Source organism: Watersipora subatra, chromosome 10, assembly GCF_963576615.1.
Source record: "Watersipora subatra chromosome 10, tzWatSuba1.1, whole genome shotgun sequence".
NCBI lineage: Eukaryota > Metazoa > Bryozoa > Gymnolaemata > Cheilostomatida > Watersiporidae > Watersipora > Watersipora subatra.
In genome coordinates, this window is record NC_088717.1 from 28,084,534 (window position 1) to 28,108,264 (window position 23,731).

General features: G+C 36.4%; 2 protein-coding genes across 2 annotated transcripts; both read right to left on the minus strand.

The window, feature by feature from the left end:
- Nucleotides 1-905: 905 nt before the first annotated feature.
- LOC137406501 (lipase member H-like) lies at nt 906-9,860 on the minus strand. The gene is made up of 6 exons (XM_068093080.1): nt 9,753-9,860; nt 7,504-7,654; nt 4,532-4,714; nt 3,276-3,477; nt 1,650-1,783; nt 906-1,039 (listed from the first exon to the last, which is right to left on the minus strand). The coding sequence occupies exons 1-6, from the start codon at nt 9,854-9,856 to the stop codon at nt 926-928; spliced, it is 888 nt and encodes a 295-aa protein (XP_067949181.1). The 5' UTR covers nt 9,857-9,860; the 3' UTR covers nt 906-925.
- Nucleotides 9,861-10,330: 470 nt separating this feature from the next.
- Nucleotides 10,331-21,462, minus strand: LOC137406240 (uncharacterized). The gene is made up of 5 exons (XM_068092777.1): nt 21,356-21,462; nt 17,763-17,945; nt 15,786-15,977; nt 13,190-13,297; nt 10,331-11,080 (listed from the first exon to the last, which is right to left on the minus strand). The coding sequence occupies exons 2-5, from the start codon at nt 17,892-17,894 to the stop codon at nt 10,961-10,963; spliced, it is 552 nt and encodes a 183-aa protein (XP_067948878.1). The 5' UTR covers nt 17,895-17,945; nt 21,356-21,462; the 3' UTR covers nt 10,331-10,960.
- Nucleotides 21,463-23,731: the final 2,269 nt, after the last annotated feature.

Below are 23,731 nucleotides of genomic sequence, written 5' to 3' on the forward strand. Positions count from 1 at the left end.
ATTCGTCTCAGTGGCGTTACGCAATCACCCTGCGTAGCGCGCAAAGCCGTTGGATATTTGCTCCCATATAGCGACATATATCGGCTAGCTAATAAATCAATCTCTGTGGCCTAATTGGTACGGCGTCAGGCTGGTGAAAGGGAGGGTCTGAGGTCAAATCTTTTTTGGTATGGATTCTTTATTCCAAGATTTTAGTAGCTATAGTCGGAATGACAGGTCCACAGGTCAACAGACATACGGTATACTTTGAGAAATATATATATATATTGTATATACATATATATATGTATATATATGTATGTACATTATATAGAAACAATGCGATGTTTAACCGCAAATATAGGTTGCACCATTTACATTATTTGTACATTAAATCAACTAATGCCGATTTACATTTCTGCCAGCATCTCTTCAGACCACCTCTTAAGGATCTCTTCAGACCACCTCTTAAGCATCTCTTCAGACCACCTCTTAAGCATCTCTGAAGACCACATGTGGAGAGCCCCATAATTTGGTATGAATCGGCGCTAGTGAAAGTTACAGGCATATGGGATGCTATTTGGGTACAGTGGTTGATGGGTGTGGCAAAACCTGCTTTGCCAGCTTTTCCTTAGTACATGTAACTACTGTTTGATTTTCAGATCTTGGATAGTGTGGGGAACAAAGCTGTTGTGGAAACAACTCCCATTGTATCCAATAGATCAAGGTGCACGTCTTTCTAGAGTGCAAGTATAGATACACGTTCAGGATTAGTTGACAACGTTCACGTTTGTTAGCTATATGGTGTTTTTTCGTTTTTATAGTTGATATATGTTATATGTGGTGTGCTGCCAGCAAATATATAGTTTTATATGTTAGAAATTACTTTATAAGCCATCTTTTTGCAAATTGTAAAAGCAGAGCATAGTTTATGCTGAAGTAACACTTAGCAAGGCTTGTCAATATCAATATTCATGTAAAACTTATTAGGGGGTTTGCTTGATGGCTTCGTAGCGTAGAATCCAACGTGGTTATCCTGGTTTCCTGTGCATTTTCCATCCTGCAATGATATTTGATTTTGTTGCAATAAAAGCAATCCATGAGTCGTGTAACGCAGTTCTACAGATGCTGAATATTTCAAACAAAAATACTGTATTGGCAACAATTACAAGTTTTAAAAAGCCAATATGGTCAAAGCTGCACTGAAAATATGTCTACAGCTTAACCTACCAATCAATACGGTCATGGTTGCAGCCACAACATGACCACAGCTGCACTGACAATATGGCCACAGCTTTACCAACATTATAGCAACAGCAGCACCAAACAATATGGGTACAGCTGCAATAACAACATGGCTACAGCTGTAATAACAACATGGCTACAGCTGCAATAACAATATGGCTACGGCTGCAATAACAACATGGTTACAGCTGCAATAACAACATGGCTACGGCTGCAATAACAATACGGCTACGGCTGCAATAACCATACAGCTACGGCTGCAATAACAACATGGCTACAGCTGCAATAACAACATGGCTACAGCTGCAATAACAATATGGCTACAGCTGCAATAACAATATGGCTACAGCTGCAATAACAATATGGCTACAGCTGGACCAACGATATGGCCACGGTTGCACCAAACATAGCAAGGACACACTCACCATGTATGTCAACTGCGAGGTACATTTTGTGGACTTGAAAGAACAACTTCCAGACTGTATTGATTTGATGAAATAATCAATGGCGAGGAAGTGGGCGTTCACAATCTTAGTCGAGATGGCGACTTTCAACAAATCTGAAACAGAATTACTCACCTTTGAGCTTCCACTAGCCATTCCAGGGTTTGGCAAAAATAAACTTTCTATATGAAAGTCTCTGGTTGGTTTAGTAAAGTTTAAAATTGACTGCAGTTTGGATCGACAACTTTGTACAGTAATGATAAGCATCGACCTATAGTTATCCCAAGTACGACAATTAAACAGGTTAAAAGTTTGACGACCATTTATACTCTTCTATAGCACTCTATTTGAGGAAGAACATGCAGTTATGCAAATCAAAGATTTACAAATCGTAAGAATTCACCTAGCTGGTAACTAGTTATGTATGATTATTATTCTAAATCATATCTTATTCAAATATTACTATTTATCTGAACCATACAATTGTGTATGCTACTTGTATACATTTATACTACGTGTATACATGTATACTTCATGTATACACGTATAGGTCCTACTACTTGCACAGAGTTCATCATCCGATGAAAACTAATAAGAAAACTGACAGAAAATCGGATTTACTTGAAAATTTAAAAAGATTTATAGTTAACAATTTAACCAATTTAACAACAACCGTTTAACAATTTAACATTCTGAGCAGCCTCTAACAATAAGAATAACTTTTATTCCACTCGTCAGTGATGCATTGTAAATAAACCAACACATGTATATTCTTTGAGATCCTCAGCATAACTCAAATCAGATGCAGTTTAAGCTGTGTAAGTCCCACTTAGAGTCGCATATTCAATGTCTCCTTTTCATTTTGTTGTTTACCTGATTTTAATAATCTGTAACGTTCGAGCCCTAGCATTTACTATAAATTTTATTACATACTCACAGCATATGATCAACTCACCGATAGACAACAACAATCTTGACTGTGGCTATAGACATGCAAGTCATAGAGTTGCTCTTGGCAGTCGGCAATCGACATCTAAGTCATAAAGTTACTCTTGTCAGTCAGCTATAGACATTTAAGTCATAAAGTTACTCTCGTCAGTCATTTATAGACGTCTAAGTCATAAAGTTACTCTTGTCAGTCAGCTATAGACATCTAAGTCATAAAAATGCTCTAGACAGTCAGCTATAGACATTTAAGTCATAAAGTTACTCTCGTCAGTCAGCTATAGACGTCTAAGTCATAAAGTTACTCTTGTCAGTCAGCTATAGACATCTAAGTCATAAAAATGCTCTAGACAGTCAGCTATAGACATTTAAGTCATAAAGTTACTCTCGTCAGTCAGCTATAGACGTCTAAGTCATAAAGTTACTCTTGTCAGTCAGCTATAGACATCTAAGTCATAAAAATGCTCTAGACAGTCAGCTATAGAAACCTATTGTAAGTCATAAAGATGCTCTTGTCTGACACCTATAGAAGACATCTAAGTCATAAAGTTGCCCTATCAAATCCAAGGCCAAGTTTCAGCTCGAGTTGTACTGTGCTGGAATTTAAACAAATTTTATGTCAAAATTGCACCTGTGACTACTTTTGGTGATGACACTACTCACGGACGGGTAAAGGATAAAAGTCAGCGTGGCCTCTTGGCAGTGCCGATATCAGCGTGTGAATCTCATCAACAAAGGTTGCATCTGAAGGATCAAGACAGTTTTCGCCGCTGAACAAGCACTGGAAGCCGATTCCACTCGTGTCAAGGCCAGTGATCCTAGCTAACTTTGGTGACTGAATTTTAGCTCCTGCAAATCCTGCAACCTGAAGTATACCATAAGCTTGACTACACCGGGGGAGTATAGAACTGCCAGAACTTACATCTGTTCTCTGCACTGAAAATCTTTCTCTCAAGGAAGATGGCATCAAGAAAGTCTTTAAAAAACAGGTCTGATCTAGACTTTTAGCATTGTTGCACAGTCATAAGCTTCTACCTCAAACATGACAGATTAGAAACAGGATGGTATTGTTGTAGGTTATAATATCTAACCTATGTTTTAGATTTAACTGAGGGAATTTAAAAAGTTAAAGTTTGTTGCTTTAAATTAAGATTTCAGTCGGATCATCGGAATAAAAATGTGACAGTTTGTAGTTACTATTACTAATTACTATTACTATAAATATTTGTAGTTACTATTACTAAGTTTGGATGGCACACTCGTCTGCCATGCTAACTACAGAAAGAGGGGCAGTTGAAGGTCTCACACCTTGACTGAAACACGAATAGCTTACTAGTTTGATAAACATACATATGCAAAGATATTAACCCCTTAGCAAATATTTGCTTGCTTACTTCAACATACACGTACAATGGAAGTTATGCTCTTCCCAAAAATCCAACCATGCAAAAAGCACGGCAATTGACTAATATTTGTTTCTAGCCCTCTAGGTTTACTAGAAAACTCTGCAACAAATAAATGTAGCAACTACTCACCCGACCACCCAGGCTGTGTCCAATATAATGTATATCACTCATTGTCCTAACACCAAATGCTCACCTGACCACCCAGGCTGTGTCCAATATAATGTATATCACTCACTGTCCTAACACCAAATGCTCACCTGACCACCCAGGCTGTGTCCAATATAATGTATATCACTCACTTTCCTAACATCAAATGCTCCCCTGACCACCCAGTCTGTGTCCAATATAATGTATATCACTCATTGTCCTAACACCAAATGCTTACCTGACTACCCAGGTTGTGTCCAATATAATGTATATCACTCACTGTCCTAACACCAAATGCTCACCTGACCACCCAGGCTGTGTCCAATATAATGTATATCACTCATTTTCCTAGCACCAAACGCTCACCTGACCACCCAGGCTGTGTCCAATCAGATGTACCTTTGCCATACTCGCACCCTTCTTACTTTCAAGTTGGTTGATGAATAATGCCAGAGCTTCTCCAGCATCACTGCACTTGGCTGCTGCTTTAAAGTAGTTTGAGGTGGTTGCCCATTTTGACCAGTCCACATAGAAGACATTGGCATCAAACTGTAAGAGAATACAACTACCGTATCTTATTCTTTCTTGGGGTTAATGAAAGAACTTTGAAGCACTTACTTGAGCTCATTTATCGTTTTCCTCTCATTCAGTATGAAAGGCAGCATTGAAGAAATCTCTGGGTGATTGAGAGACTTGAAATGAGAACTCTCGTTCTGAGTTCACAACTTACCTCATTCCATCAACTTACCTCATTCCATCAACTTACCTCATTCCATCTAATTGTTCAAGTTTATTGTTGAGCAACTTAAGCACTGCCCTGTTTTTATGTTCAATTACAATACTGATATACAGTGACTTGTCTCATGTTGGACTATCAGGAACAGGATTAGTGGATATGCAGGGCATAGAATTAAAGAATGTTGAGAGAGAGAGAGCACCAAGATTTTAAAAAGGGCCATTAACAATGTAACTTAAAAGCCTATCGTTACTTCAGCCGATACAATGAAAACCCTAAAAACATTTGCAAATGGAAGGTGCTGTTAGAGTTATCGTGTCTGTGTAATATATTATATACTGTTAGGGAACACGACTTCTATAGCTATAGAGTTGATTAGTGATTACCCTTCATACACTTACATCTAATATAGCATGATAGCATTCCTTTTTATGCTGTTGGCAGGTGCAATAGGTTGTACAAGTATTTACTTTGCATATTTTACTAGTGCGATAGTTGGAAAGAGGAGTGCTTCACACCGTAACTTTCAACAAAACATTGTAAATTAATAATTGTAATAATTCTATTGGATATGTATAACTTTTTATTGACATTGGTAATTATTAATAAAATGATGTTTTTTATTACATGTCAAAAGAAATAAAGAAAACAGTAAAAACAAAAATACAAAAATAAAGAATTGTTGAGCGAGTTGAGCGAACGTGTTTTAAAAGTTGATAATCTAATAGTATTGTGGAGTCGGGTTAGTGAATTGTATATTGTAGTAACAGAGACAGAAAGTTTATAAAATGAAATATATGATGGTAGATGTAGTATGTTTGTGTCATGGAATAGAAAACAGTGTTTGTCATGTCTGGAAGGGTAAATATCAATAATTTATCGTTTACACAGGATTTTGAAACCTGTGACACAAATGCAAAAACAAGGAAGTTTGGGAGAAGGCAGTCCTCCCACCCAAGCTCATTCTTCGACCTACTACTCCAAAAGTAAGTGTATCCATTATTTATGATGCTGTCATGCTGAGACAGGCGAGTTTTGTCATGACACATCACCAAACTACCTGGATGCACCCAAGGTCAATGTGCAGGCACCTGTTAGACTATCCCATAACGAGACAATTAGATCTGAATGATGTATTTGACACCAGAGTCATGAGAGTGCTGATTGTGACACAGATCATATCTCGGTCTGTGCAAAGCTTATGTTTAATGTGAGATCACAAAGGTAGCAAAGCAAAGGAAAGCTAATGCTTAAATTAAATGTAAACAAATTGAAATGCTCTGATTACTGCCAGGAGTTTCAGAAGAAAATGAATGAAAACATGGATTATACATGTAGAGAAAAGACCAATATAGGAGATGAAAACATGGATTATACATGTAGAGAAAAGACCAATATAGGAGATGAAAACATGGATTATACATGTAGAGAAAAGACCAATATAGGAGATGAAAACATGGATTATACATGTAGAGAAAAGACCAATATAGGAGATGAAAACATGGATTATACATGTAGAGAAAAGACCAATATAGGAGATGAAAACATGGATTATACGTGTAGAGAAAAGACCAATATAGGAGATGAAAACATGGATTATACATGTAGAGAAAAGACCAATATAGGAGATGAAAACATGGATTATACGTGTAGAGAAAAGACCAATATAGGAGATGAAAACATGGATTATACGTGTAGAGAAAAGACCAATATAGGAGATGAAAACATGGATTATACATGTAGAGAAAAGAACAATATAGGAGATGAAAACATGGATTATACGTGTAGAGAAAAGACCAATATAGGAGATGAAAACATGGATTATACATGTAGAGAAAAGACCAATATAGGAGATGAAAACATGGATTATACGTGTAGAGAAAAGACCAATATAGGAGATGAAAACATGGATTATACGTGTAGAGAAAAGACCAATATAGGAGATGAAAACATGGATTATACGTGTAGAGAAAAGACCAATATAGGAGATGAAAACATGGATTATACGTGTAGAGAAAAGACCAATATAGGAGATGAAAACATGGATTATACGTGTAGAGAAAAGACCAATATAGGAGATGAAAACATGGATTATATGTGTAGAGAAAAGACCAATATAGGAGATGAAAACATGGATTATACATGTAGAGAAAAAACCAATATAGGAGAGATGGTAGATGCTGAAAACCTATGAAATAGCTCACCCATGAAAAAGCTTATGAGCTTTTGGGAAAACCGATGCGGAAACATTAAGATTGGTTTGGTAAAAATAATGGTAAGCTTAACACCCCATTTAATCAACCAAATAAAGTTATATATCAATATATATAGCCTTATTACATTAGGCAATATTTCTGACCTTGTCTAAAGAAAGAAAAGTAAACTTTCACTGTGTAAGCAAATGACAACGATAAACACATTACATCTGTTGATAAGACAGTAGATATCTGTTAGAAAACGCTGACAGGATGCAAGCTAAGGTCATCTCAGGGCTAAGCACAACATGTGTTTTATCACACACTCTTCGCTTCTTTCTTTAAAATAGCAAACCATTCAACTCGCAAAGCCTTAGAAACTCACCTGTCTTATAAAACTGACTAACCTTTTGAAGTAAAGCAGTTCTCATTTCAGTTGCCCAACCATCGTCACTACCACCATTCCATCCATGGATAATAAAATAAGTCATAGCCTTTGGGTCAAACGACGATGCGCCATAGAGACTGGTTGGTCTAACTTGCTTGGAGTGTGCATTTCTACAAAAGAGAGACATTATGAGCGCAGTCTAACCATTAGGTTTGAAGTTATCCCTTTACTTTGAGCCTGTAATTGACAGAGTCTGAGCTATTACACTGATGAGGAAACTAAATACTTGCTGGCCGTGTTACTAAAACAGGCACAACCAAAATTAAATTTAGTTGGAAAAAGCCTACATGGGATCACATTCTATTATACAACTGTCATGTTATAACAAACAAAGTTGAGCCTCTCGGAGCAAAGTTTATCTGTTCTAAGGTAAGTGTGTGCACTACAGCTCTGTCTGTTCTAAGGTAAGTACATGCAATACAGCTCTGTCTGTTCTAAGGTAAGTGTGTGCACTACAGCTCTGTCTGTTCTAAGGTAAGTGTGTACACTACAGCTCTGTCTGTTCTAAGGTAAGTGTGTGCACTACAGCTCTGTCTGTTCTAAAGTAAGTACATGCAATACAGTTCTGTCTGTTCTAAGGTAAGTGTGTGCAATGCAGATCTGTCTGATAAGGTGATAATGTGCAATACAGCTCTGTTTGTTCTAAGGTAAGTGTGTGCACCATGGCTCTGTCAGGGTAATTGCTTTCTTCTTTGCTTTATTGAAAAGCAAAGGTTGAACCAAATTGGTTACACTTGTCTCTCCACTAATCTGTTTACTTCTGTATAACAAACGAATCAAATGAAAACAATTTCTTCATTTAAAACTTCAGAAAAGAGTTTAAATAAGCTTTAGCTAAATAAGGGTTTCCAAGACATTCTTATTTTACCGAGAGGGCCCCATTAGATCAAAGATTTTTTCTGTCACTGAATAAAGACTCATAATTATTATAATAAAACATTTTGTATTTTTCACCCTCGATACTTTATTTGTTGCCTCTCTTATTCCAGTAGCGCTGCTACCCCTCTGGGTGTAGTTGCAGTAGCGCTGCTACCCCTCTGGGTGTAATTCCAGTAGCGCTGCTACCCCTCTGAGTGTAATTCCAGTAGCGCTGCTACCCCTCTGGGTGTAATTGCAGTAGGGCTGCTACCCCTGTGGATGTAATTGCAGTAGCGCTGCTACCCCTGTGGGTGTAATTGCAGTAGCGCTGCTACCTCTCAGAGTGTAATTGCAGTAGCGCTGCTACCTCTCTGGGTGTAATTCCAGTAGCGCTGCTACCCCTCTGGGTGTAATTGCAGTAGCGCTGCTACCCCTCTGGGTGTAATTGCAGTAGCGCTGCTACCCCTCTGGGTGTAATTGCAGTAGCGCTGCTACCCCTCTGGGTGTAATTGCAGTAGCGCTGCTACCTCTCAGAGTGTAATTGCAGTAGCGCTGCTACCTCTCTGAGTGTAATTGCAGTAGCGCTGCTACCCCTCTGGGTGTAATTGCAGTAGCGCTGCTACCCCTCTGGGTGTAATTCCAGTAGCGCTGCTACCTCTCTGGGTGTAATTCCAGTAGCGCTGCTACCCCTGTGGGTGTAACTGCAGCAGCGCTGCTACCCCTCTGGGTGTAATTGCATTACTATGGCAAATACCCAACTGAAATGCCATAGAAGTATGTATAATCTTTTATTGGCAATGGTAATCATCAAAAGAAAGTAAACAAAATCAGATGAGATAGAAATCAGGAATTATTGAGAGAGTTGAACAAACATGCTTTAAAAGTTGGCTCCTCCGCAATACTCTTTAATCTAAGAGAATTGGAGAGGAGTCAGGATATTGAATTGAAGGTTGTAGTGACAAAAAGTTCATAAATTGAAACACATGTTCAAAGTGTGGTTCATTGTAGTTGTTAATTTTCTGGTTCTTTGAACAGGCTGCTAGGAGAATATCTGAAAAGTTTTAAGTCTGCAGATGCCAGAAAATGTACAGATTAATGAGAGAAGTAAATTTATAAAAGGATTGCATATAAGCGTAGAGGTGATTGCTCGTGTAATAATGACCTTGGTACTATCTGAACTGATGAGAGTGAACATATTTACAATATATAGCAATTTATATACATACATTAACCTGATAAATACTACTCCAGGGCAACTGCATATTCTATCTTAACATATGCAAGCAAATTGAAAAATATTTCTGGCATTCTGGCTATAGATATCCTTTTCTTTTGATCAGTATAATTTACCTGCGGTGAAGAGTGAATTTCACATTGCTTCCAAAGTCACTGAAAAGAAAGCTTTGAGTGGCAGAGAATAAGAGAGCAAAGATCGAGACCGTCGTGACAAGCATTGCTGAGGTTTGATTTGCAACTACAGTAGTTGTTCATCGGATTTAAGGGTGATGCGAATCGTATTTGTTACATAATCAGCGAGATAAACATGAGAGCGAACAGGTGCAGCGAGGATCATGGTGCAACATCCAAAAACTTGAGTTTGCAAAATTATTACAGGTCAATCAGTTAGATCTCCAAGTCTGTAAGTACTAATACAGCTTTATATATAAACACTTAGTATTTAGGTGTTTATATATAATATGCAAATATGGAAGCTTGCAATGAAATACAAAGCAGATTGTAACAAAACACTCAAGTGATTCTGATGTATTCATCTATAAATTATCACTCAGTGTAACTTTTCAAAATTATTACATTTTTGTCAGATTTTCTGAGAAGGAAATGCATAAAAAACTCAAGCTGGTGAGGAGGTCACTGGAAAAAAATGACTAAATGCTACATGAGAACAGCAACTTTTTTGAGGCATGGCGTAAAAGCATAATACTATATATTGTATATAATACATAAATATAAAAAGCAACAAACTATAAATTCTAGTAAGTGTAAAAATATCATTACGAAGTTAGGTGATGTCAAAATAGCAGTTTAGCCAATTATCTGTATATACAGCAATGGTTATCACAGAGTACTTTGTAAGAATGAGTCAAACGTCGAGTTGTACTCTCACTACACGAGAAGACAACTCAAAGTAAAACAACTAAACTAAAACCAAAGCAGAGCAAGCTTATTAGTTCAGATCATAAACAAAAGTGCTAATATGCATTTAAAAAGCAGCACATGAAAGTAATTCTAAACTCTCAAAAGACACACTACAGCCTGTCCGAATCTACAGATAAAGCACTAAGCAGAAGTCTATTAAGTCTAGGGCTTTAATTGGAGTTGTGTCCACTTTAAATCAGACAAATGTTGCCGATAAGAAACTGTCATTAAATGCTTCCAGATACTATGATTGTGTAGTGTTCTGAGTGTATATAGCTAACTGATGTGCAGCAAGTAGTTGGTATCCACGAAGTCACATATGTAATATATAGGTCAAATTGCAAGACAATTATAGACCTAACAAAACAGCATCCATGGTGAGATTGAAGGTTCAATCAAGGTTACTCCGAGCCCATTGGTTGTGAATGCTTATAAATGTTTCGCCTCTTAGACTCCCTCCAGTAGACAAACTGCATGTTACAGTCAACGCTGTACATAAGTTGAGCAAAGAAACTGAAGACCTGAAAGAACAAGAATAATCCCTCGAATGTGTAATCGTAAAATTCATGCTTGAACGCAGTTGAGCATCATATTCAAATTAAACAACAGCAAAAAGCCTGTAAAACAACTAGCAAAATAAAACAATGTTTAAAAGCTTCTGAGGCTAACTGACCGCATTTTAAAATTATATTTATTTAGAACAATATAATCATGACATTTTTCAGTAATGATTTTCGTGTTAAAAAACAAAAAAAACCTGTTTTGGAGACTAAACACTCTGGATGCAAGATTCGAGTTGTGACAAAAGGAAACCATTTTTATAGCCAAACATACGTGTAGACGTATGACGTCAGTGCCGAAAATTAACCAATGAGTGAACACAAAACAAAAGTGCTCTTGTTGGCCCACATTCTAATGCACTTTCCCTATCTAGTCGTAGCGTTAAATGTTTTGGTTACCCAACACGACAGACAATTAAAAGGCAAGGTCGAAACAGATTCCACAAATACCCAAAAGGTCTGTGCCATATTTATACATCCTGCAGTGAATATCGAGCAATGGTTATAGAAGTACAGCGGAACCTCGGTTCTCAAACGCTTCAGTTCTCGACCAATTCGGTTTTTGACAAAAAAATTGAGATTTGTTTGTCTCGGATGTCGAACATCAATTCGGTTCTCGACCAAACCGGGCATGTGCATTAAAAGTAAACGTTCAGTACAGCTCCAGAAACAGCATGGAAACATTCGTTAACAAAGGGAGAAGCAAGTTGCGCTTCATAAATTCTTTACAAAAAGGAAGGAACCATCTCGGACGATGTTCCTCTACCGAAGATATTTTCTAGGGAGACAACTCCTCGAGTCGAGTTACCCTAAATTGTTTTGGAGGAGGATTCTTCTTCAAATATGTGAAGTAAACGGTGCCATTGCTGTTAATATTTTCTTTGTAACACGATTTTTGATGCAACGGATCTGTTGTATTTTTCACTGTTTCATTATCAATTTTTGCAATTTTTGGTATTGTATATTAACCTTTAATGTTTTCGATGTTTTAAAAGCAAGACATTCGAAATGTCTACTTTTTTTTTTTTTATCATCATAGATAGAAAATTAATGTTAAACACGATCTATATCTACCCGTTCTTATTTATAGTATGTAGTATACAGTACAGTTTATGGTATAAAATGTTAAAAAAATACTTTACCGAAGTTGTCATCTTATCTTAGAACGGATTAAAATTACATACATTAATTCTAATGGAAATAATTGTTTCGGATCTCAAACAACTTGGTTATCCAACAACCTTCTGGAACGGATTATGTTTGAGAACTGAGGTTCTACAGTATACCAGTCACTACGAATTGCTGTTTTAGCAATTAAACCAATTGCTAGTGCCCTCAACAAGATGTGCGTACAAGAAATCCTTCCTTCACACAAATAGGAAATGAAAGAAATTGGCCATTTTTGAAAATCATCCAATTAAAACCTAATAAAGATACCAATTTGTACCAAATTTTAGTAGATTTTATCAGAATGTATTAATATTTTTCTATCCCTTGCGAATGTTTTTATGCTTAAGGTGATCTGACTACCAGGATGTTTTAAGATTGAAATTGACAAACCTTGAATACGGTTAAAATGCTCAGAAGTAAAATACGTGCGAAGTGACATCAGTAGTTGCCATTGTTGCAATAGTTCATATCGGCTATTGCATCCAGGTCGGTTTTGCAACTATAGATGTCATAAACGCACCTTACATTGATCTGAGCATTTTAACCATGATCATGTTTTGTCGATTTTAATCTTGAAACATCCTGACAGTCAGGTCACCTCAAACACTAAAAACAATCGCAAATGATAGACAAATACGGATACTTGTTAATAAACCTAATCAAATGTTGTGTAAGTTTGTAAATGGCTGTTGGCTTGTGTTATCAGATATTTGTGTGGCTATTACAGTTACGATATCTTCAAATGATTAATGCTGTTAATGGTGGCAGCGATGCAAAAATGATGACGCAACTGCATGTTTCACCAAATCTCATCTTAAAACTAAAACTAAGGCGCTGAAAGAGGAGCTGAGCAACTCTGTAAATCAAGGAGTGTTTATATAGCGTTAGAAGAATACTTACGCAGACGCAGACCAGATAGTAGACAGCGTCGTACTTGACAGCATAAATGAGGGAGACCATCGAGGTGATAAACCAAAGGATTATCATGAATATGTAAAGGAAGAACTCCTGTAAAAACAGTCTTTTATTTAACAAGGTGCTGCTGGGTGCCGTAACACGAGGCAACTCATCACCATTAGTCAGTAATAATAGGCTAGATCAAGGAGACCCGCTCTGCACAGTAGGTTAACCAATTAGCAAATATCAGCCAACAATCATGACTAATACTATTTCTACACAAGAAGCAAAGTTAATTAAACCTAAACAGCTAATGAGATCGTTTAGCGTAAGGAGCAGTCTAAAGCAGTAGCTACGCATGCTGCTCCTTCACAAGCTGTTTTTAGCAGATGGTTTCAAAATACTTTGACACCAAATCAGCATGTTGCCCATTGCTCGCACCATATTGACTAATTATATTAGAGTTACACCTCGACATATCAGCTTAATGCATTCTGAGAGTGAGCTTGTATGTCAGTGCGCTTGTATGCCAAAGCAATATTTCACATACAAAGTAATTAAAGACAAAGTAATCCGTAAATACTATGACAATAAACTACCTATTAACAGGGTAATATGATGGAAAAACGTGTTATTAATTGTTGCTATTCAGTACTCACGCTCACAAAGTGAAACAGTTAGCTATTTAGTGACTATGATCCACAATAAAATGTAAAATTACTGTGTACAGCCATGAAGGTCCTCCATTCCAGACAGACGCAGTGACTAACGGAGGTGAGACTTTACAGCGACATGCTCGGTACGCTAGACTCTTTGTGACGCCGCGTAACATAAACTTTCAATTTAACTTAAATACATCAGGCTCACTAAACACACAGACTCAAAGCTAAATTAAAACCTTTTATTAAAACATTTTACTAAACTTTACTTTTGTCAATGCCTTAATTTTTTAATTATTCGTTTCCGGCTAGATGCTTTTTGCGATGCTTTCACTATAACTTTTAGCCGACCTTATTAAAACTTTATTAAACTGGTGCGACAAGAAAGACACCCGGATGCTGTTCTCGGAAGCGGCCTCTCGCATACTTGGCCAATTAATGGTCATTGAGAGCCGACTCGTATCTCAAAGGTTTCTCATGTCTCAAGGTAGTAACTTGCTAAAAGTTTGTTCGTATCTCAATTTTTTTCATGTTAAAGCCATTGTACGGCGAGGTATGGCTGTATAATATTATTGTTGACTAATTATATTGTTCTTGAGCATACTTTGTTTAAAAACTTAACAAAAATACGACGCCTACCATTATCCTAATTCTTTTTGCAACTGAAAATAGAGCATAATTGACAATGGCTTTGAACTGGTGATTTTATCGAACAATTTATATCTAGTGTGGGGTAGTAGGCTAACTAGTGTAGGCCTTTATATCTAGTGTGGGGTAGTAGGCTAACTAGTGTAGACCTTTATATCTAGTGTGGGGTAGTAGGCTAACTAGTGTAGACCTTTATATCTAGTGTGGGGTAGTAGGCTAACTAGTGTAGACCTTTATATCTAGTGTGGGGTAGTAGGCTAACTAGTGTAGACCTTTATATCTAGTGTGGGGTAGTAGGCTAACTAGTGTAGACCTTTATATCTAGTGTGGGGTAGTAGGCTAACTAGTGTAGACCTTTATATCTAGTGTGGGGTAGTAGGCTAACTAGTGTAGACCTTTATATCTAGTGTGGGGTAGTAGGCTAACTAGTGTAGACCTTTATATCTAGTGTGGGGTAGTAGGCTAACTAGTGTAGACCTTTATATCTAGTGTGGGGGTAGTAGGCTAACTAGTGTAGACCTTTATATCTAGTGTGGGGTAGTAGGCTAACTAGTGTAGACCTTTATATCTAGTGTGGGGGTAGTAGGCTAACTAGTGTAGACCTTTATATCTAGTGTGGGGTAGTAGGCTAACTAGTGTAGACCTTTATATCTAGTGTGGGGTAGTAGGCTAACTAGTGTAGACCTTTATATCTAGTGTGGGGTAGTAGGCTAACTAGTGTAGACCTTTATATCTAGTGTGGGGGTAGTAGGCTAACTAGTGTAGGCCTTTATATCTAGTGTGGGGTAGTAGGCTAACTAGTGTAGACCTTTATATCTAGTGTGGGGTAGTAGGCTAACTAGTGTAGACCTTTATATCTAGTGTGGGGTAGTAGGCTAACTAGTGTAGACCTTTATATCTAGTGTGGGGTAGTAGGCTAACTAGTGTAGACCTTTATATCTAGTGTGGGGTAGTAGGCTAACTAGTGTAGACCTTTATATCTAGTGTGGGGGTAGTAGGCTAACTAGTGTAGGCCTTTATATCTAGTGTGGGGTAGTAGGCTAACTAGTGTAGACCTTTATATCTAGTGTGGGGTAGTAGGCTAACTAGTGTAGGCCTCTATATCTAGTGTGGGGGTAGTAGGCTAACTAGTGTAGACCTTTATAAAATGATTATGCATCATAATTATGGCTAACAAAGAATAATGAGTGTATTTAAAATGCCTATCATGGTTGCTGCCGTGGTTGCTGCCTTAGAATATACGATGACTGAGTAACAAGAGATAAATGAGAACTGCCACTAAACGGACTTACAAAGCAGAACCATCCAGAAGCCTTTTTGATCATCCAGCCGACGCAGCAGATGAGGCAGAGGAAAATGATGCAGGTTATGACAATGGAGAGGAGGGCTGCGAGAAGGCACCACGCAGATGGACCATAGCTAGCATCTTGGCTTTTTTCTTCAAACCAAACGCAAGCAAAACCAAAGACCAGCCCAGTAAATATCTAAAATGAGAATTAATGAGAGAATAAGGCTATCTCAACATTATACTAATTAATATATATCAGTATGATGACTGACTATTGCTAGCTGATAGAAACAACAGTGAAATACTAGTGAACAGCTAAAAACTGTCAACTACTGTAACAGAGATGCTCATCATCTCGGCTTTAAAAGTCTACTTTTAAGCTGATTTTTTCAAACAAACACTTTTAATAACAATTATACATATAATATATATATAATATATATAAAAATCAAAGTTTGTCATCATTTGTTCGGATATCTGCCTGCTTGTTATAGCTATTAAAATCTTGAAATTAAAAGCTCCCTGCGTGATAGATTTGAACTCACCATAATTGCAACTGCAATTCTCAAACCACGAGCTCAATTGCTGAGCTATACAGCCCTTATTATCATGGACTGTATACCGTATGCACATGCATACATGTGCACATGTGTATGTGCACATGTATGCATGTGCACATACGTATGCACATGCATACATGTGCATACGTATGCACATGGTATACGGTGCTAAAGTGCATGCCAAATGAGCATTTTTGATTAGCTGATATCACCTTTTGAATTTTTTTTAAAAATATAGTTTAAAAACTAATTTTGTGCTTCAATTACCTACTTTAATTTGTAATTTTTAAATTTGTCGCTTTAATTTCAAATGTGCGTTACACTTCTATTCTCGGGTTTTTGTAAGGCTCAATTCCTAAATCTGTAAAGAAAGGATAATACTTTTCACGCGAACAACTGTATTATCTTGAGAGGGAATTGCCTCTACATTCTCTCTCCATTCGGCCAAACAAAGACGATCCGATATCTAATTTTTACATTTGTACCAGTATCGAGAGGTACCAGTATCGTTGTATGCAAAGTTTTGATGAATAGCTTCTGGTGGAACAGTAATCTTTTTTACACACACCCATACACTTCTATGCAAGAATTGTTATTACCAATTCAACATATTCAGGATTTTTATTGTCTTCTCAGTTCGTACTAATTGTATCATTACCGAATCATCTTTCATCGTAATCGTAACAAAACAGACTTAGTTTAGCTATTACTTGCTAATTATTTCACTTTTATATTTAAACACTTTTATAGTTGTTTCATCTTATTTCTCAATTTATTTGATATGCACTAAACATTTTCCTCATGATACTGTATGAAGTCGGAAAGTTACAGTTGTTTGACAAAGTTTGAAAACCTTTACAGTTGTTTTTATTTTCTATTAAACTATTTTTGTTTGAAGAAACTTTGTTTGCAAAAGTTCTATTTTTTTTCTTAGTTCATTTAAACTGCACAAAACACTTTTTTCATGCTGCGAAGTTTGAAAGTTAGAATGGTAACTGTTGTTAAATGTTAATCCTTCGTTTTTTCGTGACGTCATTCTATCGTTGTTTGCCAACTTTATGGACAGTAAAGATTCTTTCTGCAATTAATTATTGCAAACAATGCTTTTGCTAGCAAATTTTTTATTTTAGTATCAAAACAGCACCGAAAAATACTATTAATCAAGAGAATGACGATCGTTTTCTACAAAGATGGCGGCTTTTTCGTAGACGAGCGCATGTGCAAACGAGGTGATGACGTCAAAAATAATGATGGATTAAAAATCAATGTTCTGTGCCAAGACTTTTTTATTTTTTATTACCTAGGCATTCATCTAGTATTACTATATACTTGAAAATAGTCACTTTTCTTTTTACTCACATGCGAGGATCATTCAGACTCGTCACTCATGTAATTATACCAAAATGTAGCCTATAACTTACCAACTCAAATATCTTGATAACGATGGACATACATCGGTAGTATTGCCAAGATGGTGGACGATTTGGATTGTACTCGACATTGTCATAAACGCTTTTGGGTCGCTCCTTTCTAATAAGATCTTCTCTCGCCATTATTTTGTTTCAAATATATATTGAGTTTTATATGTTGGTTGTGTCGTGAAGCTGGAATAAAAACAAAAAGGTAGATTGGTGACAGAGAAATTAAGTCAATGCGCCGGCATCTGAAAAAGGTACGGATATGAGCAAAGATGCACTGGCAGCGGACTCGGTCAGAACCTTTGAGGAAGTGAGATACAAGTATTTTGTTCTTTGCATTGGACAAAATACTCTAATGGTAGGTATACCAACAGGTAATGGCAGTAGAAATAAAGGGCGGCCATACAGTCGATAACAAGATGCGTAGGACTAAATTATGATCGACTGCATCATAACTCATGACTCACTGACCGACTTCTACTACAACTACAACAATGGCTATGTATAAGAAGCTAATTGAAGCAGAAGAAGTTAGCTATTCATCGAAGCGAGTCATGCCTGAGAATGTGAAAGAATTTGCAGATGAAAGACATAAGATAGATAAAGAGCCACAGCATTATAATCTATATGCGGGAGAGGGGGGAGGGAAGGGAGGGGGGGGGATAGTGCTGAAGTGTGAGATGGCATCTTCAGTAAAGTAAACTCATCCTCTCCGCTGTTAACAATCAACTTGCAAAAAGGATTCCAATCCCATGATATAGAAAGTATTGAAAAAAAAAACTTTAGGAAAGGAATCTAACACATTGTGGTTGTCTAGCAACAAAAATCAACATGACATAGTTGCTATGCAACTATACGATCTATTTCAGTGTCATTCACGGTTGCTAGACAACGAGATACTACAAGCCAACCATTTCTTGAGAGAACGGATAAATGAGCTGTTTGCGTACAATCCAAACTCTAAACACATGGCCTTATTAAGGTGCGGCTGGCTCACTCTATGTTTTTAATACTAATTAGTATTAAAAAGCCTAGAGTGAGCCAGCCACACCTTGAAGTTCACCGCTGTTGGCATACTGCCTTGCAGCTCAGGCCACCCATGAAGAATATATTAAAGCTGCAATGGTAATCAAATATTTCCAGCCACAATTTGAGATGATATCTTCTCCTGCTAAATGCTTTGCCGTAAATGTTAGGGCCGAGTGATTAATCAGTATAGAATTATTTGAAGTGGCTTCAGATTTCTTTAGAACATGTTTTTGTTTAATATGTTGTCTCTAAAAAAACTCCCCATAAGATCAGCAGTATTTAAGAAATTAAATACTACCGATTTGTAAGTAGTCAATATTGTTAAAATAGTGATAGTGTCGATCAGATAGGCATTAAGTGTTAAACTAAAAAATGCTTGATTTGAAATATTTTTTTATAAATCATATACATTACATATGTCATGCAAGCACCTCAACAAAGTGAAGTGTAGTCTAGACTAGAAAAAGATAGTGTCGCTGCAAACCATTACAGAACTTCCCTAAAAGATGTTAAAAGTCAGATCTGAACAAAGTGTGACAACATCCAACAGCTTGGGATTTAAGCAGTTTATTAATTAACTAATTGTAAGATAGTAAAGGAGACACTAACTTAACCAGAAAGCAATACTTTTAAGACCATAGGAACTAGTAGCCAGTGTTAAAGCATCAGTTGACTGATCAGACTAGCACAAAACTCAGCAGACGTCAGTTGACTGATCAGACTAGCACAAAACTCAGCAGACGTCAGTTGACTGATCAGACTAGCACAAAACTCAGCAGACGTCAGTTGACTGATCAGACTAGCACAAAACTCAGCAGACGTCAGTTGACTGATCAGACTAGCACAAAACTCAGCAGACGTCAGTTGACTGATCAGACTAGCACAAAACTCAGCAGACGTCAGTTGATTGATCAGACTAGTACAAGACTCAGCAGACGTCAGTTGACTGATCAGACTAGTACAAGACTCAGCAAAAGTCAGTTGACTGATCAGACTAGCAAACTCAGCAAACGTCAGTTAACTGATCAGACTAGCACAAGACTCAGCCGACGTCAGTTGACTGATCAGACAACTACAAGACTCACCAGACATCAATTGACTGATCAGACTAGCACAAGACAAAGCAGATGTCAGCTAACTAATAAGAAAGGTATAAAAGGATAAAAATAGTTGACCATCGCAAGTAGCACACCAAGTGTTAAATTGAAACTTACTTCTAAGAGTATTCATAGTAAGCTAAATTCATTAAAGTTAAAGTGATATGCTACACAGTATCCCAAAAGTGTAGCGGGCCGAATGTGTTGCTCTCCCTCAATTGAAGGTAAGAGCTTCATACAGTACTGCAGGCGATAATGTTACATTTTATTGCAGATGTCATAACCACTACATAGATATGTGTTATTTTGTGAGTGTAGGTTGTGAATTAGAACAATTAAACCATGTTTTCCGCCGTAATATCCTGTTATAGAGGATTTTCAGGAAATGTTAACGGATCAATTTTTATTTAGTTATTTTATATGAGAAAAACTTATTAGGCTCATATGTAGCAGTATGACTGTATAAATAATTTATGAATTTGAACACATAAACAACTATTAAATTCAGACAATCTTTCTATTCTAATTTTACTAATACATACTCATCTTAACTACTGCATTCATCTGCTCTTTGCAGAGATACCAACACTAATTTTTTAGCTGTATGTAAATATATCTAATTCAAATGAATATAGAAATAAAGATTGTAGCTTGTCACAAATGACGGCGGACACGGAAGGCTTGACAAAGTCTTAAGACTAGTAAAGGCAATGCTAATATGAATGTTATCCTTACTTGTATTAAATTTAAATCTGACAAACTTTAAAATCTGGCTAAAAAAAGCAAAAAAAAAACATTCGAAAAGCTTTTATTTTACAAAAAAAACAGGTTCTGAAAACTTCCAGCACCACAAAATGCATTTTGGGAAAAGGCCTGAGCCGTATATTCTATCGAAAACTGTTCAAGGTTAAATGTAAAATCTCTTGTAAAATGCTTTTATCAATCCTCAATTTAGTGTCATTGGCGAGACTTGTGGTAAAATGCTTGCGCCTACAGGTTGAGATGTGCTAACAACAAGGAACACTGCTGCTAATTAGTATTAAAACTTTGTTGTGCAACTATGTTATGTTACATTTACTTACTTCTCAAATTGCAAAAAGGCCACTTTATAACATGTATACAGTAAGTTAGCATTCTATCGTAACGTAGCGTAGTGTTCAACGTAGTGTCTTACAGAGAATAAGATAGTAGGCTTTTATAGTTTGAAGGACTAACCTTGACACGCTAGCCTATATAAATAGATGATTCGCATTAGCAAAAACTGTATTACTCCCCTGAAACAAGCCCTATCTTTTTGGCAATAAAACTGATTTTACACAAACAGACGTTCTACTTCTACAGCTACTGGAGCAACAACGGCTTTTTCGGACATATTTTTGACTAATTACAAAAAAGTTAATGATGTTACTTTATGTTTTGCCAAGTTGATTTTAGCAGCACAAATTATCGAACACATGTACATGTACTTACATGTACGTACTACAACTGTAGGAGATCGGCGATATCGAGACAGAGAGTGAGGTCTTGCTGATCAGACGTTGATGATATCAGGTTACCTTACCAACCGGAAACACCTTTTAAGGGATTAGATGCAACAGCCCGTTATCCATAAGACTGTGTTACCGCTGAGGGATTTAAACTGCTACCGTCTTTAAGAGTAGCCTTATGAAATCTGAGTCTAATATCTAAAAATTATTTTGGGTTGTCTACTCCGCAGGTAACTTGGAGGTAGTGACTTTTTATTAATATTAATTCTTTATTGAAGATGTGTTTGCAAAAAAAATTGTTTGATAGCATGAAAATAAAATGTTTAAAAAACGTTTAATTGTTCACAGCCGAATAATAATCTATAAAATGCAGTTAAGCATTGGAGATTAATGAAATAGCTGAAAATGACAAAGAAGGCAACTCCAAATATGTAAAAATAGGTTTAAGTTCTAAAATTTACATGTAAGGAAACCAGGCCCGCATTCCCTGGAGCGACTGGGCGGCTGAGCCACCCCAACTTTTTAGTAATTTTTAACGAATAAGTACTAAGAATTGCATTCTAAGGCCGAAACATTGTAATTTATAATTTAACGCGGTCACAACTTGTGCATGTTCTGCCATAAATATTGTTGCTGTAATTTGAAATATTGTAACAACTACCTTAACACAGACAGCCAAAAACTCCTGCCTGTTCTAACATATTAATCAATAGTATATACTGTTGAAATTTGAAAAGGGCCAAATTGATTAATAACATTGGCATGAAAATTTAGTTTAGTCACTATAGCCCACTAACGTGTGCTTGGCTTGAACAAGAATAGCCTCTAGGCTAAAAGTTAAATTCTTGTTTTGTCTCTTGCTGTACTACAAAACTTCTATTTGCTTGAAAACTTAGTAATACAATAAAATGATAAATTTTGACTAATTTAGATGCCTATGTTTTTTTATAATTAAAATCCTGGTGATTTGAGGCTACACATTTGTTAGTGTGTTCAGCAGACATGTGTGCATAAATCATAATATGACGAAAGTGTTTCGTAGCATTGGTTTATATTTGTGTACAAAGTTTGAATAAAGATATAATGTGCAGAAATGTCTAAATGCAATAAATTTATCAATTTGCAAAAATGTAACATCGACATGCAACACTTGTAATATGATGATTGATATGACCCTTGAAATATTTTATGTGTGGTTTTGTTTTATTTGTTTTTGTTTTGTTTGTATTTGTTTTATTTGTTTTTATTTGTGGTTAGTTGTTGTTATTTTATGTTTAGGTGTGGTTGTGAGGTTGAGCTTGTCATCTCAGCCGAGTTGAACCTACAGTTTCGCACATCCCTACCTGTCAGTATAACCCACTTGTCAGCACATGTCAGTATAACCCACTGCTTGTGTGACGTGTGGTTAAGGAGTGTACTCTACAAGTGTTTGATTATATTATTTAGTAGTAATTAGATTATTCCTTACAAAGTATAAAATCACAACCTATTTGATAGTTCAAGACTCATAATTAAACCACTCAATGGTGAAATTGAAGATTCCCGTAATCAGACTAAATAGTAAATGCTTGAGCTGATGCAAAGTGGAAATTTAGTAATAATAAACTTCCTTTTTCCAACCACAGTTTCTCAACATTAATAATGCTTCTCTTGATCAAACATTTTACATATTGTTTCTACTTTAGCTATTCAGCTCGATTGAAGTGCATTTCTATTACTATCTAAAAACCTAAAAAATAGTAATAAAGAAAATAATAGCACGAAAGCATATCATTAGGATTCCATATTCTACACATACTCCTATGATTAGCAGTGAAATTGGTTTGTCTTGTTAGTAATCATAGAAAGTGTGAATGCACTATGTGACACGCTGACCCAGCACTCTGACCCAGTGCGCTGACAAGAGTCAACAACATACCGGTAACAGCTTTATTATATATTTTCATAACTCATATTTTACACTCTTCACTCATTCAGAAGTTAACAGTCTTAGTTTGTTTGATTTTGCAAACATATGCTGCAACTTGACTGTTATATTTGGTGATTTTAACAAAAGTATAACTGAGCTGTGAGTGTGTGTATTTAATGGACATAACATCAAATCTGACAAAGTCTCAACGTTATTATTAATAGATAATCAGTTATCTGACTGGAAAATTATGCTTTGTTTAAATATGTACTTTTAACCGATTTATTGTTCGTTTTAAACTTCCCTCATTTTTGTTCTAATATTGTATCCAGATAAGTTTGAGCGTGAGATAAAAAGGACTCACTTTATTCAAGTCAACAAAACAACAACCCAGATATAGAGAATACATATCACCACTCCATATAATAGTTCATAACATAATAATAGATA

What these genes read in the sequence shown, in the direction of transcription:
- LOC137406501 (XM_068093080.1), bottom strand. Translation starts at nt 9,856, where the DNA reads ATGCTTGTCACGACGGTCTCGATCTTTGCTCTCTTATTCTCTGCCACT. An exon ending in GAACTGCTTTACTTCAAAAG is followed by an intron (nt 4,715 to 7,503) that starts GTTAGTCAGTTT and finishes ATTCTCTTACAG; the next exon opens with TTTGATGCCAATGTCTTCTA. An exon ending in CCTCGCAGTTGACATACATG is followed by an intron (nt 1,040 to 1,649) that starts GTGAGTGTGTCC and finishes ATATCATTGCAG; the next exon opens with GATGGAAAATGCACAGGAAA.
- LOC137406240 (XM_068092777.1), bottom strand. Translation starts at nt 17,894, where the DNA reads ATGGCGAGAGAAGATCTTATTAGAAAGGAGCGACCCAAAAGCGTTTAT. An exon ending in TTATCAAGATATTTGAGTTG is followed by an intron (nt 15,978 to 17,762) that starts GTAAGTTATAGG and finishes TTCTCATTTTAG; the next exon opens with ATATTTACTGGGCTGGTCTT. An exon ending in CTTCTGGATGGTTCTGCTTT is followed by an intron (nt 13,298 to 15,785) that starts GTAAGTCCGTTT and finishes CTGTTTTTACAG; the next exon opens with GAGTTCTTCCTTTACATATT.